The sequence below is a fragment of the Punica granatum genome, chromosome 4 (assembly GCF_007655135.1).
Source record: "Punica granatum isolate Tunisia-2019 chromosome 4, ASM765513v2, whole genome shotgun sequence".
NCBI classification, from domain to species: Eukaryota; Viridiplantae; Streptophyta; class Magnoliopsida; order Myrtales; family Lythraceae; genus Punica; species Punica granatum.
This window is the reverse complement of record NC_045130.1, coordinates 36,184,433-36,205,832: the sequence shown is the minus strand read 5'-3', so window position 1 is coordinate 36,205,832 and position 21,400 is coordinate 36,184,433. Positions and strand designations below refer to the sequence as shown.

The following is a 21,400-nucleotide window of genomic DNA, read 5'->3' as shown; positions in this document are numbered from 1 at the left end:
TCGGCAAAACAAATCAGCCAAACTATAAGAATGGAAGTTTGATAAGTTCCAAGTACTGCTACTGATTGAACTGTTTTCCCCAGCCGGGTAGATATCAACGACAAGAATATTATCTTGCAGTTCAGAAAAGTTCCGACATTCGACCAACGACATAGTGAAGCTCCTCCAATCGACATCACTTTCCTTCGAGCAGAAAACGACAGCGCTACGATCGATCTTCAATCAAATCCGCACATAATGTACCAGTACATCATGTTGTATTTGTATTACAACCAATTGATCTCCAGGAGTGATATGATCATCTTAAGAAAGAAAGGAACATGACAACCGTCTGTCGTCGTCACATTGTACTCTATGCGGTTGTCTCCCCTTCATTTCTTGGCTCACTGCCTTGTTCGACTTTTCCCGCGCTGATTTCATTTATTAGTTTGTCCTGCCAAAAAAAAAAGAAGAAAAGAAAGTAATATTATATTAATTTTTTCGATTATAAAGAAAGCTCATGATATGGATGCAAAAAGTTATACCGGTGAAAATCAAATTCATAATCTCTTGTTCAGCATGAGTCGGTTTAAATAGTTTGGTGTTTGTTCCTTTAGATTAAATTAACGGTTAGAGAGTCTTATGAATGTTGAAAAGACATACATATGATCATATGGTTTGCTTGAATATAAACTATAAGTAGTTTCTCTGGTAGAGAATGAATGCCTGCGTGCAGGCATGTGGTTCCTCCGAATAAAATGATTATACCCTGAGTATCAAAGGTCATGAAAATCATGGCGTCGGCTTCGTCTTGTATTTATGGCTCAATTTCATTTGAAAAGGACGACATAAAATATAAACCAAAAATAAAAAACAAGAAACCAATGGACAATTTGAAAGCAATTAGATTCCAAATGTTTGGTATTGTGGGAGTGTAGACCGCTGAAGTCAGATCACAAATCTTGCTCTCAAATCTTCCCAAATCAACAAAAAAGCCCTTTCTTGCAATATATCTATCTATCGAGCTATATATATATATATATATATATATATTTAGTTTCAATAATATTAATGGGCCAACAATCTCGTGTGGGCCCGGCCTGCCTAGTGGACCCATTTGAAAGGGAGGGCTGGGGATTCACTTGGCAAATGTCTCTGATCCATCAACGACACGTCGTTTAAGGACCGACTAAAGTGGACCCCCAGAAATACGACACCGATTAAAATATGCTAGACGCTGTCGTTCGGTGCAACGACATCTCAACTAGCCACTTGCCAATGGACCAGTATCCTCCGGACCATAGAGATTCCATTAATACAATATATGGTTAGCAGTTAAATTTCACCCTCTCTGTTCCATAATAAATCTCATTTGCTTGGATCTATGTTCTCCGCCACCATCCCGCTTTTGCACCCGGTAGTACCTGATTTGCGCGTATTTTTGTGACCTAATCTGTGCAGCTCAAGATGGGTTGCTAGGAAAATCAAGCGTGCATCGAACACCAAATCACAAAATCTCATATCTAGGAGACATGAAATCGCAGTTGGGTTAAAAAGAAAGCAACAGAGTTCAGCTTCAACTGAGCCGAAATCAAGTCGTCATTTTCAAAGAAATCGTACCCGGGCTATTGAAAGAAAGCATTGAGAGATGCCGGATTCAACTGGATGTCTTCGAAGTCATCATCCGTATTAATCATTTAGTGGTAATTTTGTGAATCATTGAGGGATTATGACACTGTAAGGAACATAATTATTTCATTGAGCGACCTTAAATCTTGTGTCCAGTACTTTGGATTCAAAGTAAAATCTTACTTTAATTTAATTCTATCCACAACAAAACAAAATAGTCAAATTGTGGGTTCCATTTACACCACTCTTTTTTAAAATCAAAATAACATAACTCATACAAAGTTAAAAGTTAAAAGGTGGACTCTATACATAACCATTTATACCACTCTTTTTCAAAATTAAAATCTGATTTTAAAATATTACTTACAAACTAAACGCAGCAATAACGAATCCTTGTCAGAGCTACATCAAAGAGAGCAAGAGACGCCTCAAATTAGGACGAGGAGGGACCGTAATTGAAAGCAGCAGGTGACCCAAAATTGTCATCTCTGTGATATTCAGAAATCCCAGCAATCAAAATGTTCCATGTACGTATAATCCATGAAAAGTATGACATTACGATCGATCGAATACGTACAAGACCCTTCTGACAGCTCGAATTGTTGCAGGTCCCGACTGGACCATGATGGATGTAGAACAAGCCTGAATGAGGCCCAGGATGTCTGTCTCCAAGGAAGTCTTCTGTCTCGGACTGATAAATCCCCACTCTACAACCAAGAACATTTACCTACACCAGAGACTTAAATGACGATTCACATGATGGCTTATCAAAGAGCTTGAGTAAAACATCTTGCCAACCCTCCTGTAAGAGCGACACGCATACCCCAGGTCCACTCCATGTAAATAAGGAAATTGTGAACCGGAACAATCTGGACCTTTGATCGATGCGAAACCCGCAAAATATTCATTGCGACCAATAGCAATCCATTAGTCCAGATAGCTCAGACCTTTATCATGATCCTAGAAATTCATAACCGCGCTGATCTTACAATTTTAAGTAGAGATTTTCGAACCACTGACAGAGAATACCAGTAATTATTGCCTCAATCAACAAGCCTTATAAAGTATCTTCAATGAAGACTTCATCGCAAGAGGTTGAACAACTGCAGCCGACCAACCGAGAATTAGAAAGATATCTGAAATAGTGCGCACATTCAGTAATACTTCATGGTATCTCCAGAGAATGAATCTAATACGTAAATGTTACATAGTTCTTTGGTACCTCTAGAGACCTGCTCTTGCTTGTCTCGTGATGAAAGATAAGAAGCCTTCTTTTTCTACTGGGAGCTCGTGAAACTTCCATATTACAGGGCCTTCATAGGGAAGTTAGTTCCATTTGGATCCTAATTGGGCCGGAATAAACAAAGTCACCACCACCAAAAGTAACCTCATCTTTCAGAATCTTTCCCGAGTTTCCCTTCTTGTAATGTACAGACTAGGCCTGTATCTACTTGCCCCACACATAATCCATTCTTAAAGGGATATCATACTGGCAAAAGAAAAGGGCTAAAATGCAATCTTCTGAGCACCATAGACAATAGACTTATGCTGAATCTGTTATCATACATGTCGTATGACAATTATGCCATAGAGATAATCCATTAACATACAGTTGATCAGGTAGTATAAAGCGCTCAATTGATGCTGCCTACCTGCACCCTATTCCTCTGATTCCTTTTCTTAACCTGAAATTGCTCCTCCCTTGCTTTTAGATCCTGCACTTAGAATAACATACATAGAGCAGTCTCTTTCAATATTGCAGAAATGAAAGGCCAGAGCAACTGTCTGTTACAATGACCTCACCTTCTAATAAGTGACTCCAGAGTCGCAACTCCAGGAATACCCATTACCAGGTTCAAAGGATAATGTCTAAGTACTTTCAGTTTATTACCCCCAAAAGGCTCAATTTTCAATGAGAAGACGAAATTTTACTCTCTTCTTAACGCTTCCCATTCGCTCATAACCAATCCCAATCCTACTGTGCATCAACTTCACCGCTAAGTCAGCATTGCCTGCTTTCCTCAATGCATTTATAAGAACAGTTCGGACCCTCCCAGGAATTTCTCTTCCTCTGTCCACAATACCATCTGCTAACTTACATGCTTCCTTGACTCGCCCTGCTTTACACAGCACATTGAGCATGTCTTCAAAGGCCGAATCAGGTGTAATTCCCATAGGAGCCAGTTCATCTAATATCCTACAAGCCCTGCCCACCTTTCCCGAAAGACAGAGCCCTGTTGAGAGGGCTCTGATAGAAGCTGCATTGGGCGTTATGCCTTTATCGATCATCGAATCCCACAAGGCCAATGCCTCCTCATTCTTATGCTCCTTAAAGAGTCCATTTATTACGATTGTATATGTGTAGATCGTTTGATCACAACCCTCATCTTCCATTCTCTTGGAAAGGGCTAACGCTTCGTCCATCTTCCCACACTTTGTGAAAGCATCTATCAGGGCATTGTAGCAATGCGAATCTGGAGAACATCCGGACTGATTCATCCTTTCAAAAAGTTGCTCGGCTTCTTCCACCTTCCCTGCCTTCCCAAGACCATCAATGAGGCTAGAATAGATTGTGGTGTTAACCACCAATCCACTCTTTTTACACGTCTCAAAGCACTCCATGGCCTCCTCCAATCGCCCGCTTTTGCAAAGGCCATTGACAATAACCCCATAAGTTACCTCATCAGGGTCAAACCCTTCGTTCTTCATCCTCTCAAATAGTCTAATGGCCTCTTCTATGCCTCCAGATTTTGCATATGCATCAATCAGATTAGTGTAAATCGCCACATTTGGTTTACAACCTCTGCTAATCATTTTCTGGAAAACCGCATATCCTTCCATACATTTCCCTTCTGTGCAGAGCCCTCCGATCACTAAGAGATATGCATGAGGTGGAATCTCCAACCCTTTCTCTTCCATCTCGTGATAAAGCCTCAGCGAGTAACTGAAATCTCCTTCGGCATAGCACGCCTGGATCAAGGTCATATACGTGATCTTGTCCGGCTCCACATTTCTCGCCTCCATCTCCCTCAATATCTCTATAGCTTTCGGGAATTTGCCCACCCTACAATACCCTTTAACCATGGTATTATAAGTGACTACATCAGGCCCAATCCGTCCGCCTTTCATAACTTCGAACACCCTTTCTGCTGACTCGATGAACATCGAATTCACCAAACCGTTCATCAGGAAATTGTAAGTGTACAAGCTCGGCTCGACACCGTTCTCCTTCATCTTCCGCCATACCCACAGCAATTCCTCCACCATACCCGCATTCCCGAAGCTCTTGATCAGTGAATTAGCAGCAAACAGAGTCATCAGAAAGCCTTTCCGTTTCAGCTCATCAAAAACCAATTTCACATTATCGAAATCACCCGAAACCGACAGTAACTCGATCAGGGAAACATAGCATTCGATCTTATGGGTGTACTTCTTTTGCTTAGCGGCCCACTCGAAGAACCTGAGGGCAACATCGGGCTTCTCCCTGAGCTCGTTGGAGCGCAAAACGAAGGACACAAAATTGGGAGACAGCTTAATCAAGAATTTCCGACAGAAATCATCCAAATTGAACTCCATCTCCGAGGACCCGTCAAGCAGGTTGAGAACTCTGCTCACCCATGGAGACGGCGTCGGGTTCCGAGGGTCAGCGGCCACGTCGGAGATGTCGGTGAAGGGCTCGATCCACTCCGGGGGAGGGAGCGAGCCGGCAAAGACCCATCTCCGGTTTGAGCTGGGAATTGGTAAACGACTCAACTTTGTGGCTTCTGCTCGCGAAATGATGAAGTTCATGCACTTGGGCTTCAGCAAGAGGGTCGAAGCTCGATAGATGGAAGGTCTCAGCAGCGCCTTCATCTCTCTGGACGGGGTTTGGGGGTCAGTGAGAGAAGGCCGACTCGATAGTCGATACATTCGGCGAAAAAACTCTCCTTTCGAGTGCGCGTTTTCTCACAGACCGGCCATATCCGTTTTGCAGAAACTTTTGTACATAAACTTATTTTCTTCCACACCGGTGTATCTAAGGTCCCATGGTCTAGTGGTCAGGACATTGGACTCTGAATCCAGTAACCCGAGTTCAAATCTCGGTGGGACCTTTTTTTTTTCATAATTTTTTACATTTTTCATTTTTCATTTTTCTTTGGGGTTAAAGTTGAATTTTTTTTAAAAAAAGATTAGTGTGTTTGAATTGAGAGTTGAGTTTAGTTTTAATTTTAATTGGTTTGTAATGATTGTATTGTTGAATTATGAGAAAAAGTGTGAAAAAGTAATAAATAATTGAGAAAAAATAATGATTAAGTAATAATTGTGTTGTTGAATTGTGAAAAAGTAATGAATAGTTGAGATAATTTAATATTAAAAATTAAATTGAATGGTTAAAAATAAAAAAGTAATGATTGCGATGTTAAATTGAAAATAATAACTTTATTGTAAAAACAAACGCACACAGATTATATTGGAACGGTCCAAATATTCAATCAAAATATCTGTGTGGTCAGTTTCCATTTTTCATTTTACATGTCCAATATTTGCTCGATTTTGGAAGGTCGGCCATTGGGCGACTTGTAAAACGATTCAATAGTAATGTATTCGTGTTTCTTTAATGGCCGGTGAAGTAGAAGACATCGTCGTACATGGGAATGCTCTCTCCTCCTCCGTTCAGCAACCTCTGCTCACCACTAGCAGAGTCCTAGGAAAGTCATCAAGAACAGAAACAAGTGGCTGTCCTGTCGTCCATACAAGAATTAGAACAGGAATTCTGTAGATAAAGGAATCGACTCGAAGCTCTTTCTTGCAACCCCGTGCAGCCCGAAGCCCCTGTTTGATGGCCGCTATGAACAGCATCACCGCCCACGGCCCCAAGCTCCGGTCTTTCATCAGACCCGCAATCAAAGAACCCACCGGGAGGTTCAGTTCTTCATTTAGACAATCGTCGTCGACCAAATCGACAAGGAATTGGGCCGTGGCGTCGGTCACGGAGGACAGCAAAGTTGTCTCCGTGGGGAAGAGCTACCCGAAGGACGACGAGAAGCCTGCATCAGGGAACGGATCGGATGATTTCAAGAACCCAAAATTTGACGGGAAAGGAGAGAGTGATGAGTTTGAGAAGTTAGTTAGCAGAGGAATCAATGCGACCATAGTTCTGGGAATGGGGACTCTTGCTGTCACCAAGTTGCTCAGCATTGATCATGATTACTGGCATGTAAGTGACCCTTCTATGAACTTTGAATTTGCATAAAGTTTTTATACGGATAAGGAATTGATAGAAGTTGGATTCCCTGCAAGAAAAGCTTTATATCGATTGAATTGATCCTGTTTGTTATATATGTGGGGCTATGTATTACGATGATACTTGACTTTATGTTTTGGCTTTGCCGTAAATTTGTTTTGTAAAATTTCATGTTTGCAATGTTGGATTATGTTAATATGAACATTAGCCGGCGTTGTTTCACAATAGGACGTCATTTACGGGGGAACTATGAATTCTTTTAGGTTCTAGAATCCTGAAGATAGGTGAAGATATGGTGAAACACTGGCTAGGATTATAGTTTGTTGCTTCTCGTCTTGGACTGTTGGCTAATTATTTTGGGCTAAGCATCAAATATGATTGGACTTTGTCATGAGCTGTATTTGGTTATTCATGCCAAGAAATATCCTGACATACCACATCTCTCTCAGGGATGGACCATTTATGAGATTCTAAGATACGCACCAGAACACAACTGGATTGCCTACGAGGAAGCTCTTAAAACTAATCCCGTGCTAGCAAAAATGATGATAAGTGGGGTGGTCTATGCAATAGGAGATTGGATTGCGCAGGTGATTGCTTATTTCAGCGACCATTGTTCCTCAGTTCTCTTGTTAGTGAGTCCTTTTATCTTTCTAATAATGCTTTCCAATGCATTGTGCAGTGTTATGAAGGGAAGCCGCTCTTTGAGTTTGACCGAGCACGCATGTTCAGATCAGGTCTTGTTGGGTTTACTCTTCATGGGTCCCTCTCTCATTATTACTACCAATTATGCGAGGTGATTAATTTTTTCTCGATTTGATAACCTCTTTTGGGTCTCTCGACTGGTATTCTTAAATTGTTCTATCAATTGAGGACACTCATATTGTTGTTTAGGCTCTTTTTCCATTTCAAGATTGGTGGGTTGTCCCTGCAAAGGTTGCCTTTGATCAGACAGTGTGGGCGGCAGTTTGGAACAGCATCTATTTTGTGGTCTTGGGGTTCTTGCGTTTCGAATCTCCATCAAACATCTTTGAGGAGCTCAGAGCAACCTTTTGGCCGATGCTGACAGTAAGCACATTTTCTTTGTTCACATTTTGATATGACATTGTTTAATAATTGAAGATCTGAATTTCTGTGAGCTGTCGCTCTGCTATTGAATCTGGAAACTTACCACTGAGCATGCTTTGTGTGAATGAACTACTATCAGTGCCTTTATTAATCGAGATAGTGCTCTTCCGGGCTCGTATGAGGATTTTTTGGTGCAGGTTATTTGCCAAAAACTCCTCTGTTTATAGCAGTTCTCTCATCTATCAGTGCATTAAGTGGCATTTCATCTCTGCTCAAACAGAGCTAGTAGTTCTCGGTACAAATAATCTGTTTTAAAACATTTATGTTATAAATTTTATTATTTAGAATATGCTAATTCTGAATGTTGCTGCTACGAACCTGACTAGAAGCACAATTATGACATGGTAGTCCAAATTGGTATGATGGTTCCACCAACTATCGTTTTAGTTAATTCATAATTTCATTGGTGCTCTCTTTTCTTGTCTTTTCATTTTCTGTTGAGGCATAATATTTTCCATGGTGAGTAGGCATTAATCTAATCATTTATACCACTCGTTCTTGAAGCCTAATTGATGGTTTAACAAAAATGTACAGGCTGGGTGGAAGCTTTGGCCATTTGCTCACCTGATCACCTATGGTGTGATCCCCGTCGAACAGAGGCTTCTCTGGGTTGATTGTGTGGAACTTATCTGGGTCACAATACTTTCAACGTAAAAATAAATTCCGAGCTCAACTCAGATTTTGAATGAATGAATTTCTTGGGCGGATAGGTTAATATGTTCATGAGAATGTCTGACTTGTTACTTTATGCAGCTACTCCAATGAGAAATCGGAAGCAAGAATCTCAGATGCATCAGAAGGAGGCCCTGGTTCTCAATAAAGTAGCTCTCCTAAGGTCGGTCACTGTCCAACTTCTTTCTAGGCTCAATGAAGAGTCTCAATTTGATTCAAGTAATGTCTTAGAGCTTGCAAAGCCTGATTTGATCTTTGATTCTTTAGGATGCCTTTAAGCCCCCATGTCCCTTCTCTAGGAAAGAGATGATGAAGCAAACACAACACAGGCCTTGTCTTTGGGTGTTTAATAGGGAATGATGACTAGGAAGTGTCGCACAGCACGGCGAACATAGATTACAATTACATGAATAACATTTACTCTTCTTGTTCTCTGCAGGAATAAGTTGGTTGGACGAACGTTTTGGAGAAAGTTTATAGACCCGTGGTACCACTTCAAGAGATAAAACTGACCTTACATGTGTGCCTACGGTCATGGACCGACCTACCGAGACCGGCCAGAAACCTTCCTCTCGAAAATTGTGTATGAATACCTTAGTCGTAGTCTGAGATCTTGCTCAACGATGATGTTTCAGGTTTGTTCTGATCTAAGGTTATAATTACACGAGGCATGCAATAGGAATCATTTAGCTATATGGTGCACAGGTTGTACGCTCTTATATCGATGAACTTTTGGTCTGAAGTATGCGATTCATTCCATGAATCCTCAATAATGTGAAGCCTCACTTCCCGATTTGCCTTCGTATATATACCTGGAGTTTTGTCTATTTGAGAGAATTATTACATAATATTTGCACCTCTGGCTGGGTGCTTTGCGAATCCACTTAGATTTGTCTTGCTTTCCAAATTATGAACTGGATATTGATATGTTTCACCGTGCCAGAAAACGACGGGGTCATCTGTTACGATGATTTGACATGAAGATAGAATTGAACATGAGAAAATTGCACTATCAAAGAACTGCATCCATTTCCTTTCTATAATATGCACCGAACAGGTCACCTGTTTCCTATGAATATTTGCAGGTCGCTTTTGGTGTTCAGACATAGATAGTCTTGGTTTATGTAAATTTTGATGTTCGATGTATTTTCTGGAGTATATGTTTGGATTCATGTTCTTAGCAAGTTTGATGGACCACACTATTCCAAGTAGTAAATGATTATTGATATCAATAACTATGGTGCTATATTTTTATCCTTTACTGCAGAATTTGGTGTAGATTGGGGGGTTCGGGCCATTATCACTTGTCAGGTAATAAAGGCTTGTCTCTCGTTGTTCATTCCATGTGTGGAGGAGTTCAGTGAATTCTATCTGGGCTCTCCTCTGATTAGTAAAACCATCATTTCCATGTGCTTCCATTGGGGCCCTTGGTCTCATGTTGACCACGTCAGAAACTTTTGAATCAACCATTTACCGTACAATTCATATATATTTGACAACCTATTGGATGAAATTAATTCTCGTTCGGGCAATGCTTCCGTTTACTCGGTTTCTTCTTTTATCTTTTCCATTTTTCTCAGGAACCATATACTTCCTTATGCGTTGAAACTATTCCATACGATTTAGAAACACATAGTACACACTCCATAAGAAAAGAAACGGTTTGGGACTAGCGTACTTCCTCTCTGTGAAGGAGGAGCACATTCATCCGTCACCCTGATTGAAAATACATACGTAGCATTACTTATTTCGACCTACACTATAATAATAAACTCGAACATTACTAGCTGGTGATGAATCTGTTGTGCACGACTACAAGTAGCTAGCATTCGATGATATATCTATCATCAATCGATCCCTCAAGGGCGGTTAGGTGCAGGGGTTCTCGCGCCCCGGTTAGGGTTCGGCACCTCGACTCCGGGGTTAGGGACGAACGTGTCGTCACCTCCTGGAATGTAGCTTCCTCCAGCCGGGGGGCTTCCTCCAACCGGGGGGCTTCCTCCAGACAAAGGGCTTCCCCCGGTGGGGGTGCTGACACTCCCACCGCGGCCTGCCACAGGCACTGTCAGGCCACCATGCCCGAGATGCGGCAGGGGGAGACGGGACTGTGGTGGAACCATAACTCTGCCGATGCCCGGGATGAGCAGGTTGCCATCAGGGTCGAGCAGGCAGTCCGGCTTTTTCTTGTCATTCTTGTTGAGACCTGCCGGGATATCCCTCGCTGTAGCCGCCTGCTTGAGCACGGCAGCGAAGGCCAAGAGTAGGGTGAAGAGGGAGAGTGTCCGGATCCCGAAAGACATTTTGCGTCGTGTGTGTATGATCACTAGAGGTAATGTTTTTTGCCACTGGGTTTAGGATAGGGAATGAGAAGGCTGTGATGAGTGAATGTGAAGGGAGAGCGTCCCTTCTTATATAGTTCGGTTTTCACCAAAAATTGGGTGAAATCGAGGCGGCAAATTTATGGCTCTCAATTGGAAGAGATCATTTATGGCAAAAAAATAAAATAAAAAGAAATTCATTTTTATGAGTATTCTTTTCATCATCAGCAAATTGGTAGTTAAATGGAGGAGGTGGAAGATGGTAAACTTTTAATGTGGAAAATGTGGTGTAGATCTAGAGAAGGCAGGAGGATGAAGTGGGGAAATTAAAGATGACTTAAGGTTGAGAGCATTGAGAAAGGGTTATATTGCACTGGCATAATATTTCGATCTCGGATTAAATTCTCTTTGATAGAACTTCTCGTGTAATCTTATTTTTACTAGGTACGTGAATTTTCTTTGTAATTGAAAAAAATTATTAGGAAAATCTCCGTAATTCTTCCCTTGGTTTGACGAGCTTAGAACAACCAACCGAATCATCATCTTTACTGAAAGATGTAACAAATTCTATGTTCAAAAGCTGGAAAATATATATGCATGTCCAGTTTAAAAGTTTGAACTGATAGGCCGATAAAAGTTGTACACGTTAGATCCACAAAACTGTCGATATTAATTTTTAAGATCAGGACAACCTCAACTCAACGCCCTTCCCAGGGGAGCCTAGTCCCTCGTACCCAATTGACACATGCCTTTAGATGAGATTATGACAACTGCTAATAGTAACTAGCAAGATGGTTAATTGACATTCTTACCCGTTAGGTTAAGAGGTTGATGAATGCAATTTCTTCAAAATCTGTTATTCTGACCACATGCATTTTGAAACTCAAATTGATTAAGTCCAAAAAACTCGGGGCTAATAGATCACGAAGCGTACTCATTCTCTTAAACTCGACCCTGTACATGTTCTTTTCTCGTTCGTTGAGATATTCTCGTGTCCATCTCGACGGAAGAGAGTCCCATAATCTGGGAGTGTTGAATGCCAACTAAATTCGAGTAAAACTTGCGGGGGTAAAGGAGTGAAGGCCTTTGGAATATGGAAGGGCAGCTTCTGCTTGCTGCATTGGACCAAACGGTTTGGGCGGCTAATGAATGCATGGAGAGGCTGTAAGAATGGGAAATTAAATCGCCTCCCAATGATTCACCAGTTACGTACTTTTTTTGGTGGCGGAGAGATTTCCCTGCTGCTGCTGGAAATTTCAGTGCCAGTAGGCCACTCCAAAATCTTTTTTTTTTCTTGATATGTACAATAATATTTAAAAGATTAACTGATCACAACTAATCTAATTCGAACTGAATTGATCTATTAAGTAGTAAAACTGTTCGTGTCACGATTTTTTTTCATTTATAAAAGTTGAACTTAAAAAAAAAACAAACATCAAATAATTTAAATCAATATAATTTGATCACTCCAAAATGTCTATCAGCTCACTCCATCAATAATTTTATCACATTGGCTCCTCCATCGCCACTGCTCTTTGATTTGATGTGACTCCTCTCGCCTCTCCTCCTCATTTAACTTTATCTTTTGGGGGTGGGGGTAAGAAATTGGTAGCGTGATTCCACAGATCGTTGCCGGTGCATTGAACTTAGATTGTGTACGTTTGAACTGAAAATTAAATATTAAAAACTTAATACTTAAGCTTGCGTTTGGTTTTCTAGTTGGATAAATGATCCAACTCAATTTGATTTTGTACAATGATGATATGTGTTAATAAATATATTGAAATGTAAGTATGTATATATAAATGTGAATATATATAACATTTATTATTAAAAATTTAGTTATAAAAATTATTAAAAAAATGAATGAGAAATTAATTATTGAATGACAGAAAAAAAGACCAAACAATGATTATATTGATAAATTTGAAAAAAAATAAAGTTGAATTGAGTTAAGTAAAATTATTATTTTCAAACACAAACAAAGTCTAAGTATTTATTCTACCAAAACAGTTGCATGTGCGGCGGTGGCCGACGAGTCCCTATCTCTAGGATCTCCCCGCTCTCTCTCTTTCGTTAACGGCCTTGCTTGCATTGGTGGTGGTTAGCGACGGAGCTAGCGCACGCACCCGTATTCAGTTATTCCTACTCATTTGTCCTCCGTCCGTTTCTTTCTCTCACACACTAGCAAGTAGGTTTCTCATAACTTGATAAGTAAGCGAATTTCTACTTAAACTTGTTCAGTTAGGTTAAATGATAGCTCATTTATCGAATGGATTAATTCAAACGGTTCGATACTTGTTTTCCTTAAAAAAAGTATCGTGTTCGAGTCTTATGAATTGAGAAAATTTATGCTGATAGAACTATACCCCTTTAGTAGGTCGACTCAGCTCGAATTGGAATAGTTCGGACGTATTGGATTTCCGGATATTAGGATACACATCGAAAAAAAAAAAAAACTAAGTTATACCTAGTAGTGCAAAATTAATTTAAGCGCTTAATAGTTAAGTAATCAAATACCTCCTTAATTTTTTATCATGCCTTTCGCCTTTCTGATCTTACTTAATCATGGTCTTTGGGGATTGGGGTGTCTGGCCCTAAAGACTCTTGTGCGACTATAGGCAAACGCTTCCAGCATATTCGGTTTAATCAACGAACACTTATATTAGGCGCTAGTCATCTACTAGCCAGTACCAGTCGACTCCCGGCAAGCTATCAAATGGAAAATTAAAATGATAGTTTTATGAAGTTGATCCGGAAAATGTGCCAAGTCGCGATTGAAATTAGACATTACAATCTACGGATATCGTCGATTGACTTCCGCTGCTCTTCATGGATCGATTCTGATATTTATCATATTGATCATCATCGTTCGAGCCGAACGAATAATACAACAATTTAATTAAGTCAATGTTCGTGAAAAGAACAATTAACAAAGTCATCATGTCGAGCCTTTGACTTAAGTTATATTCATTGTTCAATATTAATTAAATGAACTTAGCTAAAACCAAATGTACAATTTCAAACTTAGGACTAACATATGAAAATATTACTCGAATTACTCGCACGTTTCGCTTGGTTTGTGTATGTCAAATTATTTTCGAATGTTCTTTCTGCATTTTTACAATAAAATAATCTTGTGTATATAAACTTCATGTTGTTCGTTGAACTAAGACAATTTACATAATCGTAGTTTAGTTAATTACGCCGGGAAGAATAAGCTAATGACTTGACCTAGAATTTGTGGGTAGACGTGAAGAGAGCAACTCTAAAATTGGGCTATTATTTTCTTTAATCACAAAAAAAGGGTAATAAAAAAAGAGAAAACTTACAAAAAAATGATTACTTCAACAAAAGGAAAAAAAAAAAAAAAAAGAGAAAACCTGGTCCGTCATTTTATTTGTCAGCATCAAATTTTGATCCACCGACTCCAAATGAGTAAAATTATCATTTTATCACTCGTGAGGGAAGTATTTCCAATTAATGACTCGAGTATTCACGACTTTTTGAAAATAGCATATTTTTCTAATTTAACACTAATTTTATAATTTTTTAAAAATAATACTATTCGGAATATTTTTAAATTTCGCGTACATCGACGTCAGTTTTCAAAATTCAAGACAAAATTCGAGATTGAAAATAATTTTATCGAATAATATTAATCAACGAATTTTTCTGAACATTATAGCGATCTCGAATTATTTTTTCGACATTCGATAAGAAAGAGAGGAATTTTTAATTTATTCGCGCGTCGGATTCGAATTTCGAAAAAAAAAAACCGATCAGAAGTCAGACTTGCTGTCTGACTTCTGACCATTGTCTTCCTTCTTCTCCTTCTTTCCTTTTCCTTTCCCTGCCACCTGTACCATTCTTTTCTCTTCTTCTTCTTTCTTCTTCCTTTCCCCGACTTTTCTCTGACCGAGCAGCCTACCGAAGCTCCCGTGCACGCAAGCTTGGCGCACCTGCCTCCCTCTCTGCTCCTTTCCGGTCATGTCACTGCCGAAAATCGCAGCTTAGCTTTCGATTCCGTGCACGCAAACGCCCGATATCTCTCGGCTCGGCTTTCGATTTTTTTTGAAAAAAACAACCCTCAGCTCGCGAAGATAGGACGCCCTCAGCTCGTCCAAAATCGGACACGGCCCACAGCTCGATTTTTTTTTTTTCGGATTCTCTCAGCTCCCGGAACTCAGGCTCTCTCTCTCTCTCTCTTTCTCTCTCACGGTTTTGAAGAAGACCCGCAGCTCACAGAGAAACGGGGACGGGCAGCTCGATTTTTTTTTTTTCGACAACACACACTCTCCCTCGCCTGGCTCATGGTCCCGAAAAAAAAAAAACCACAGCTCGAACTCCCGAAAACCCCAGCTCGCTCATTCTCACCCCGGCTCTCCCTCAGCTTCAGACCGGTCCGCGTACTCCCGGAGCTCGACTCCCCACGACTCCCTCTCAGCTCCTCCTAACTCCCTTAACTCGTTGCTCTCTCTCACCCGCGCAAGCTCGACGCCCGAGACTCCCTCAGCTCGGCCGACTCTCTCTCTGGGCGACCCTCGTATCCTCCAGCTGCGCCCCGTGATCTCCCGGGGTCGGGTGCAACCGCACGGCCACCCGAACCGCGACCTTTCTCCTCGGTTTCCGTCTTTCGTTCTAACCGGGTCGATTTCTTTTTTCCGGGTTAAACAGACACGCGCCGCCCAGCAGCCCAGCTCGTGCCGGCCCAGCAGCTCAGTTCGCGTTCAGCAGCGGCCCAGCCCGCCTCCACCGGCCCAACACAGTCCAGCGGCAGCCCGTTCGGCCCAATAGCCCAGCCCAGTTCAGCGGCAGCCCATTCGGCCCAGCGGCAGCTCGTTCGGCCCAATAGCCCGTTCGGCCCAATAGCCCAGTCCGGCGAATTTTTTTTATTTCACAGAACCACCCCATTCCTCGACTTAGTGGCATATTTAGGACTCCATTTTTTAATATTAATGTTTGCTTGGATGGATATGATGTGAAATGAGTGTTATTGGGTTGCATGGATAATCGAATTTGTCCCGAATTCGATTTTATGAACTTTTCGTTTTGTTTCACCTCAGTCCTGAGGACGTCTTTTCATTTTTTAAAAATCAGCCCTTAACTTTCCGATAAGTTTCAGTCAAGTCCCAGTCATTTTAATATTTTCTAATCAGTCCTTGAATTTTCCAACCACTTGAAGGAACTTTTTAAGTTGTTTCAGTTTAGTCCCGGGGTTATTTTCAGCACTTTTCAGACATGCCCCGAATTTTAAAATTTTTTTCAGTCTAGTCCCGGCCATTTTTAGCATGTTCCAATCAGTCCTTGAATTTTTCAGGATTTTTAAACCAGTTTCGGGAACTTTTTAAGTTTTTTCAGTTCAGTCCATTGGGAATTTTTTCACTTTTCAGATCAGCCTCGAACTTTCAAATTCGTTTAAAAAATGTCCTGGGACATTTTCAGTAATTTTTACAGAGTCGAATTTTTTCAGAATTTTCAAATCAGTCTCTATTCTTTTAAAATTATTCAATTCAGTCCCTGAATGTTTTCTAAAGATACCCAACCCTTTCCTACTTGGATTCCGGACCGACAACGTATGTGTCCCGCTTAAATTTTTTTTGAGTAATTATGTGTATATAACATGATAATGTGTGTTCTTTTATGTTTTTTCGCTTCCATGAGTTGGTGTCGTTTTATCGATTCTGTTAATATTATTGTTCTGTATGTTTGTATATGCTTATCGTGATCATGGCGGCACTAATTGTATATAATATGTATGTTTATCGTGCTTAACGTGATAATGTGCTCTTGATCCGTATTTAAACGCTTTATTTTCTCGTTTTAATCGAAACTTCACATGAATCGATTTAATCATGCAAACTCGGCCTAAAATTAATTTTTAAATTCCAAGGTGGTAAGGAATTATGATTCGCATCGGACGGTCTATCAATGATCGGCTCGACGGTCTGAAACCTACAGATTTAGAGCATTTAGCAAAATATTAATTAATTTAATCAATAATTCCACTAATGGGGTAATAAGAATAATCATGCGATTAATTAACTCACTTGGCCCTAATAATTTTGCACGAATTGATAATAAATTGGTAACATGCGTCGATAGGTTGCAAACATGCGTTGGTGCCTTTCTCAAAACTTGCAAATTTTATAAAACTCGAAACACGTAGCTCGATGTGACATGGACGTCTTGAAAGGACTTGCGCGTCTTGACTCGAGGTCTCACCTGATTTCAGGAAACTGATGTCAGGGTGTGGAAATTCTTCTTATATCACTTCCGAATAGATTAATCGGTCCTTTGGCTTTTTAGGGTTCTTGACAACCCTGAAAGGTCCAGGGGATTGGTTAGCGTCAATCACAGGCCGAGGTGACCCGCATCGCGTAATCTCTCTTTTTCGAAAATAATTTTCACCTTGAGGGCTAAATTGTTTATTTGTAGCTTAGCGACACCCCTAGGGTTAGAATAAAAGAAACACTATGGTATCAGGGTAGGAATGGGCTATCTGTCTAAGCGCAGGTTCATCTGCATAGCCCGCTCTATCCGACCGATGAGTTTTTGTTATTCTAGCATAGTCTCGGGTAGTTAGTTCGGGTGGATTGGCTCAAAATACAAATACCAGACTAATTATGTACTTGGTTAAGACAAAAGCGGACAATAGCGGGGTAGGCACTAGATTCTAGGATTTACGGGTGGAATCCATGTTCGGTATTAACCTGTAACGATCGTAGTGTCATAATATAGAACAATCTTAAAATCAACCCACAAATACAAGACTTGATTACAGATATTACATATGTCAAGCCCTCGGAAAATAATGCCAAATGCGAAATACCCTTTCGGGGCGATCCTTGATCGATTCACATCCTCTACCTACTTTGTCTGTTTTAGGGTAGGATTTGCATGCCTAAATACCCCGGTTAATTATAAGTTAATTCACGTAAATTCGGCAATAACAAAACCCCATTGTTTGTTTATTTGTGTCCATTTGTTACATTATTGCACTCGTTTGTCATGCGAATCGAGCCCGATCTTTTAGGATACGATTCATACAAGGTCCAACGCCCCAATTGTAGATCACGGGGTCTAATTCCCTAAACACTAAGAGTGCATCTTAATTTCAATTTCAGTATTTTTAAACCACACGGTGAGCACGAGTGGAATAATGACCGAAAGCGAACCGACCAGGATTCAGTTATTGTAATTTGTATTTTATTTATTTGAGAGAACAATGTAAGGGTTTATGTTGTACATTTATTCATGTAAGAATCCCGGTCGGAGAGTGACGGTTGGAGTGTTTCTTCGAATTTACAGTGTTAAAACGCGTAAGATGAACGGAACTTAATTACGCGGTAATTAAATTAAAATGGCAAGCCTAGACAAGCTAGAGAACCAATAGGGCATGTGAGATATAGGCTCGCATGTAACAGAACTCTCGAATTCGGAACCTCCGGTTTCATAGAAAATATGCTTTAGCAATTAGGTGTACCTCGTACTCCTAGACCCAGGTAACTTGTCAGCCCTTGACCTTCGGGTCGTAAAATGGCAAGTGGTGATTCCTTCTCACGTGCGTCCGTCGCGTGTCCCCGGAAAGGTGGACACTCCCAAGCCGCATTGCATAGGCGCGCGCATCTGTGTCCCGACCACTACGCCGTAATAAATTGGGGGTATAATAGTAACAATCTTACTAAAATATAGATTCATATGTCGTACAAAAATTAAATAACAATACATATTATGTAATTAACAATAGCAAATATGAAATGAAGAAACTACTAATTCAAATTACTTAATACGAAAATTATGAGTATTTACAATTATATAAATAAAAATTAAATAATAACACATATTATTGTAATTAAGAATAGCATATTGCAAATACTTATAATTATATAAAAGAATATTAAATAAGAAGACATATTACTATAATTAGTAATAGCGTAGACGAAAATGAAGAAAATATTCAAAACAGTACCAAGAATAATTCAAATCACATATTGTCATTTTAATAGCGAATTACATAGAGTAAAATTATAAACATATTAATTTTGGCCTCTCAATATTATAAATCATTTATGAATGACAAACTCTAATAATTATTTGTACTAAATGAGCTCATAATATGATTTTACCTTCAATGTCATAATCTAAGTTTTACCACCAATGCCATCAATTGATAAAGGAAAATATAAATTTAGTGACAATTAAGAGGAATAGTATTATTATGTTTGTTAAATTTTGAATTATTTTAATTGCATAGATATCTCTACATAAGTCAATTTTGGAGCTCATATGCACGTGGTGAGGTTGTTTTGCCAATATCAATACAAACTCTTGATTCGAGTACTCCTATCTATTGAATAAAATATATTTCATTTTTTGGATAAGTGGTAAATTTGATTAATAACGAAGAAGTATACAACCCCTCACCCATATACAAACATCCAGCCAACCATCACACAAAAATACAGACTCTTCAGTTCTTACATAATTATTCCATCCTTAAACCGAAAGAGCTTGCAACTATAAAAGAAGAAAGCTTAAATGAATCTCTCGGAATGGACAAAATTTTTAATTTGATACTTTGGATGATTCTTCCCACGAGAACCACCACAGACAAAGACTTCTCTTGGAAAATCCTCCTGTTCCTCTCAGCCCAAACTTCATAAATGTAGATCGTCCAAAGATCTACCGTTGATCCCCACAATCCAAGCAAGAGCAGAATCCCAATTTGTTGTTAAATCAGTAAAACCAGCTCTAGATTGCAGACTCATCCAAATTCCCTGAGTCACTCTGCAAGTGAAAAAGAGATGACATTGAGTTTCCAACTCCTCTCCACAAAATTCACACTCAGAAGATTGAAGAAAATTGGGAGATGAAATAAGTACAATATTGTAAGTAATTTCTTTCAATTAAGTTATAATTTTAATCTAAAATCTCTTTTTTAAGTATGATTTAATTAGCGTATTATCAAATTCATCATGAATCAATATTACAAGCAACAAAGTGAATCGTGTTGTTTCTCCCAATATTAGGTAAATTTTTTTATATTCTCCTACTTTTGTTCATACAATTTATGCCTTACACAGTTAGATTATGTATACCTTTTTCTCTTAATTGTTTCTAAAATTTATAAATTTCCTCACTTATCTACTAAAAATATCGATATGATAACTTATTCACAAAAGATATTGATAAATATTTGAATTTATAATTATTATTAATTTTGATTCTTTATTTAATATTCATAAATTCTATTATTTATTATAATTTTTTTAACCCGTGCATTACACGGGTCTATAAACCTAGTGTGTGTATATATATACACATTATAGGGAACTGAATTCCCGTTGTCATGTCAAAATCAATTTGATAAATGTTGATTTTGTTAAGAGATCAAATATATAGTAGAAAACAAAAAGTACTAAAAGACTAAAGTTATTTTTTTTATAGTTAAAAAAAAACTATAAAGTTCATGATTCAAGCAGTTGCTAAATCCACTCCAACAACAACATACTTATAACCAAATACTAGATCTGCAAGTGCAATAGATCCATGTTGAAGGCATATGGAAAGAAAAATGTAATTTTCATAAAAACTACTCACCCAACCCTCGCATTGCGTGAATTTTTTTTGCTATTTTTATTTTATCTTGATATTATTGTATTTACGATTTTTATACTTAAAAAATATGAAATAAATAATCTCCTAAAAAATATCTAATATATAAATATATTGTGAAAATATGAAAAAAATTAATTATGAAAATATGAAAAAAATTAGGTATATATTAATGTAGAGGGAATGCGAAGGATCAATTGTCCAGGAACAGAGAGTTACGAATGAAAGCTTCTCTTCAATCGAATGAAGAATTATGATGAGCTCTCGTAGAAAGAGTCTGAATTACCAATTATATAGATATAGATATAGATAAAGATTCGGAATATTCTCATTTTTTTAGTTTTTCATCTTAATAATCAAAATTCAAACCATATTAGGAAAAACCAACCAAAACAAGTGATTCTAGTATCAGACACTAAATAACGTCTTCAGGTGAGACGTTAATCCTATTCATTAGATATTCCAACGTGAAATCTTGACAATTCATAATTAACATATTTTCCCCCTCAAATTGTAATCCTTCAACTATTCATTTAGCGTTTTTTCCCCACAATAATTTGTACTCGTCCCTCATTCATCCGACACATGGCCCAATCACACCATCACACGTGTCCACATGCGAGACAAAGGGTAATCGGGTAATGGGCGAAATCTAACCCTAATTAATCAGACTAATACCGTACCGATAGTCTGGGTTTTTGCAAATCCAATATGGTCTTATTTATTCAACCGGTTTGTTCGATTTTTCATTAGTTCATTCTATCATTTTTAACTAGTTTCTTCAATTTTTCATTAGTTCATTATATCATTTTCAATTCCAATCACCGCATTT

At 38.9% G+C, this 21,400-nt stretch overlaps 3 protein-coding genes and 1 non-coding gene across 10 annotated transcripts; 2 read left to right on the top strand and 2 right to left on the bottom strand.

Annotated features, from left to right (window-relative positions):
• Positions 1–2,077: 2,077 nt before the first annotated feature.
• Positions 2,078–5,544, bottom strand: LOC116204739 (pentatricopeptide repeat-containing protein At1g03560, mitochondrial). 7 transcript variants are annotated; one of them, XM_031536996.1, is made up of 3 exons: positions 3,261–5,544; positions 2,831–2,951; positions 2,078–2,744 (listed from the first exon to the last, which is right to left on the bottom strand). In XM_031536996.1, the coding sequence occupies exon 1, from the start codon at positions 5,515–5,517 to the stop codon at positions 3,511–3,513; it is 2,007 nt and encodes a 668-aa protein (XP_031392856.1). In that variant the 5' UTR covers positions 5,518–5,544; the 3' UTR covers positions 2,078–2,744; positions 2,831–2,951; positions 3,261–3,510. The 7 variants fall into 7 exon arrangements, with proteins under 7 accessions (XP_031392856.1, XP_031392857.1, XP_031392859.1 ...); XM_031536997.1 differs by having other exon boundaries at positions 2,078–2,711; XM_031536999.1 differs by having other exon boundaries at positions 2,078–2,951; positions 3,261–3,323; positions 3,412–5,544.
• An 83-nt stretch (positions 5,545–5,627) lies between these two features.
• TRNAQ-CUG lies at positions 5,628–5,699 on the top strand. Its single transcript has one exon. It is a non-coding gene; the product is annotated as a tRNA-Gln (tRNA).
• A 460-nt stretch (positions 5,700–6,159) lies between these two features.
• LOC116205181 (protein SYM1) lies at positions 6,160–9,515 on the top strand. The gene is made up of 7 exons (XM_031537689.1): positions 6,160–6,805; positions 7,282–7,422; positions 7,515–7,628; positions 7,727–7,900; positions 8,495–8,610; positions 8,714–8,795; positions 9,072–9,515. The coding sequence occupies exons 1-6, from the start codon at positions 6,428–6,430 to the stop codon at positions 8,778–8,780; spliced, it is 990 nt and encodes a 329-aa protein (XP_031393549.1). The 5' UTR covers positions 6,160–6,427; the 3' UTR covers positions 8,781–8,795; positions 9,072–9,515.
• Positions 9,516–10,227: 712 nt separating this feature from the next.
• Positions 10,228–11,031, bottom strand: LOC116205182 (putative cell wall protein). Its single transcript, XM_031537690.1, has one exon. The coding sequence runs from the start codon at positions 10,930–10,932 to the stop codon at positions 10,492–10,494; it is 441 nt and encodes a 146-aa protein (XP_031393550.1). The 5' UTR covers positions 10,933–11,031; the 3' UTR covers positions 10,228–10,491.
• Between the last annotated feature and the right edge of the window lie 10,369 nt (positions 11,032–21,400).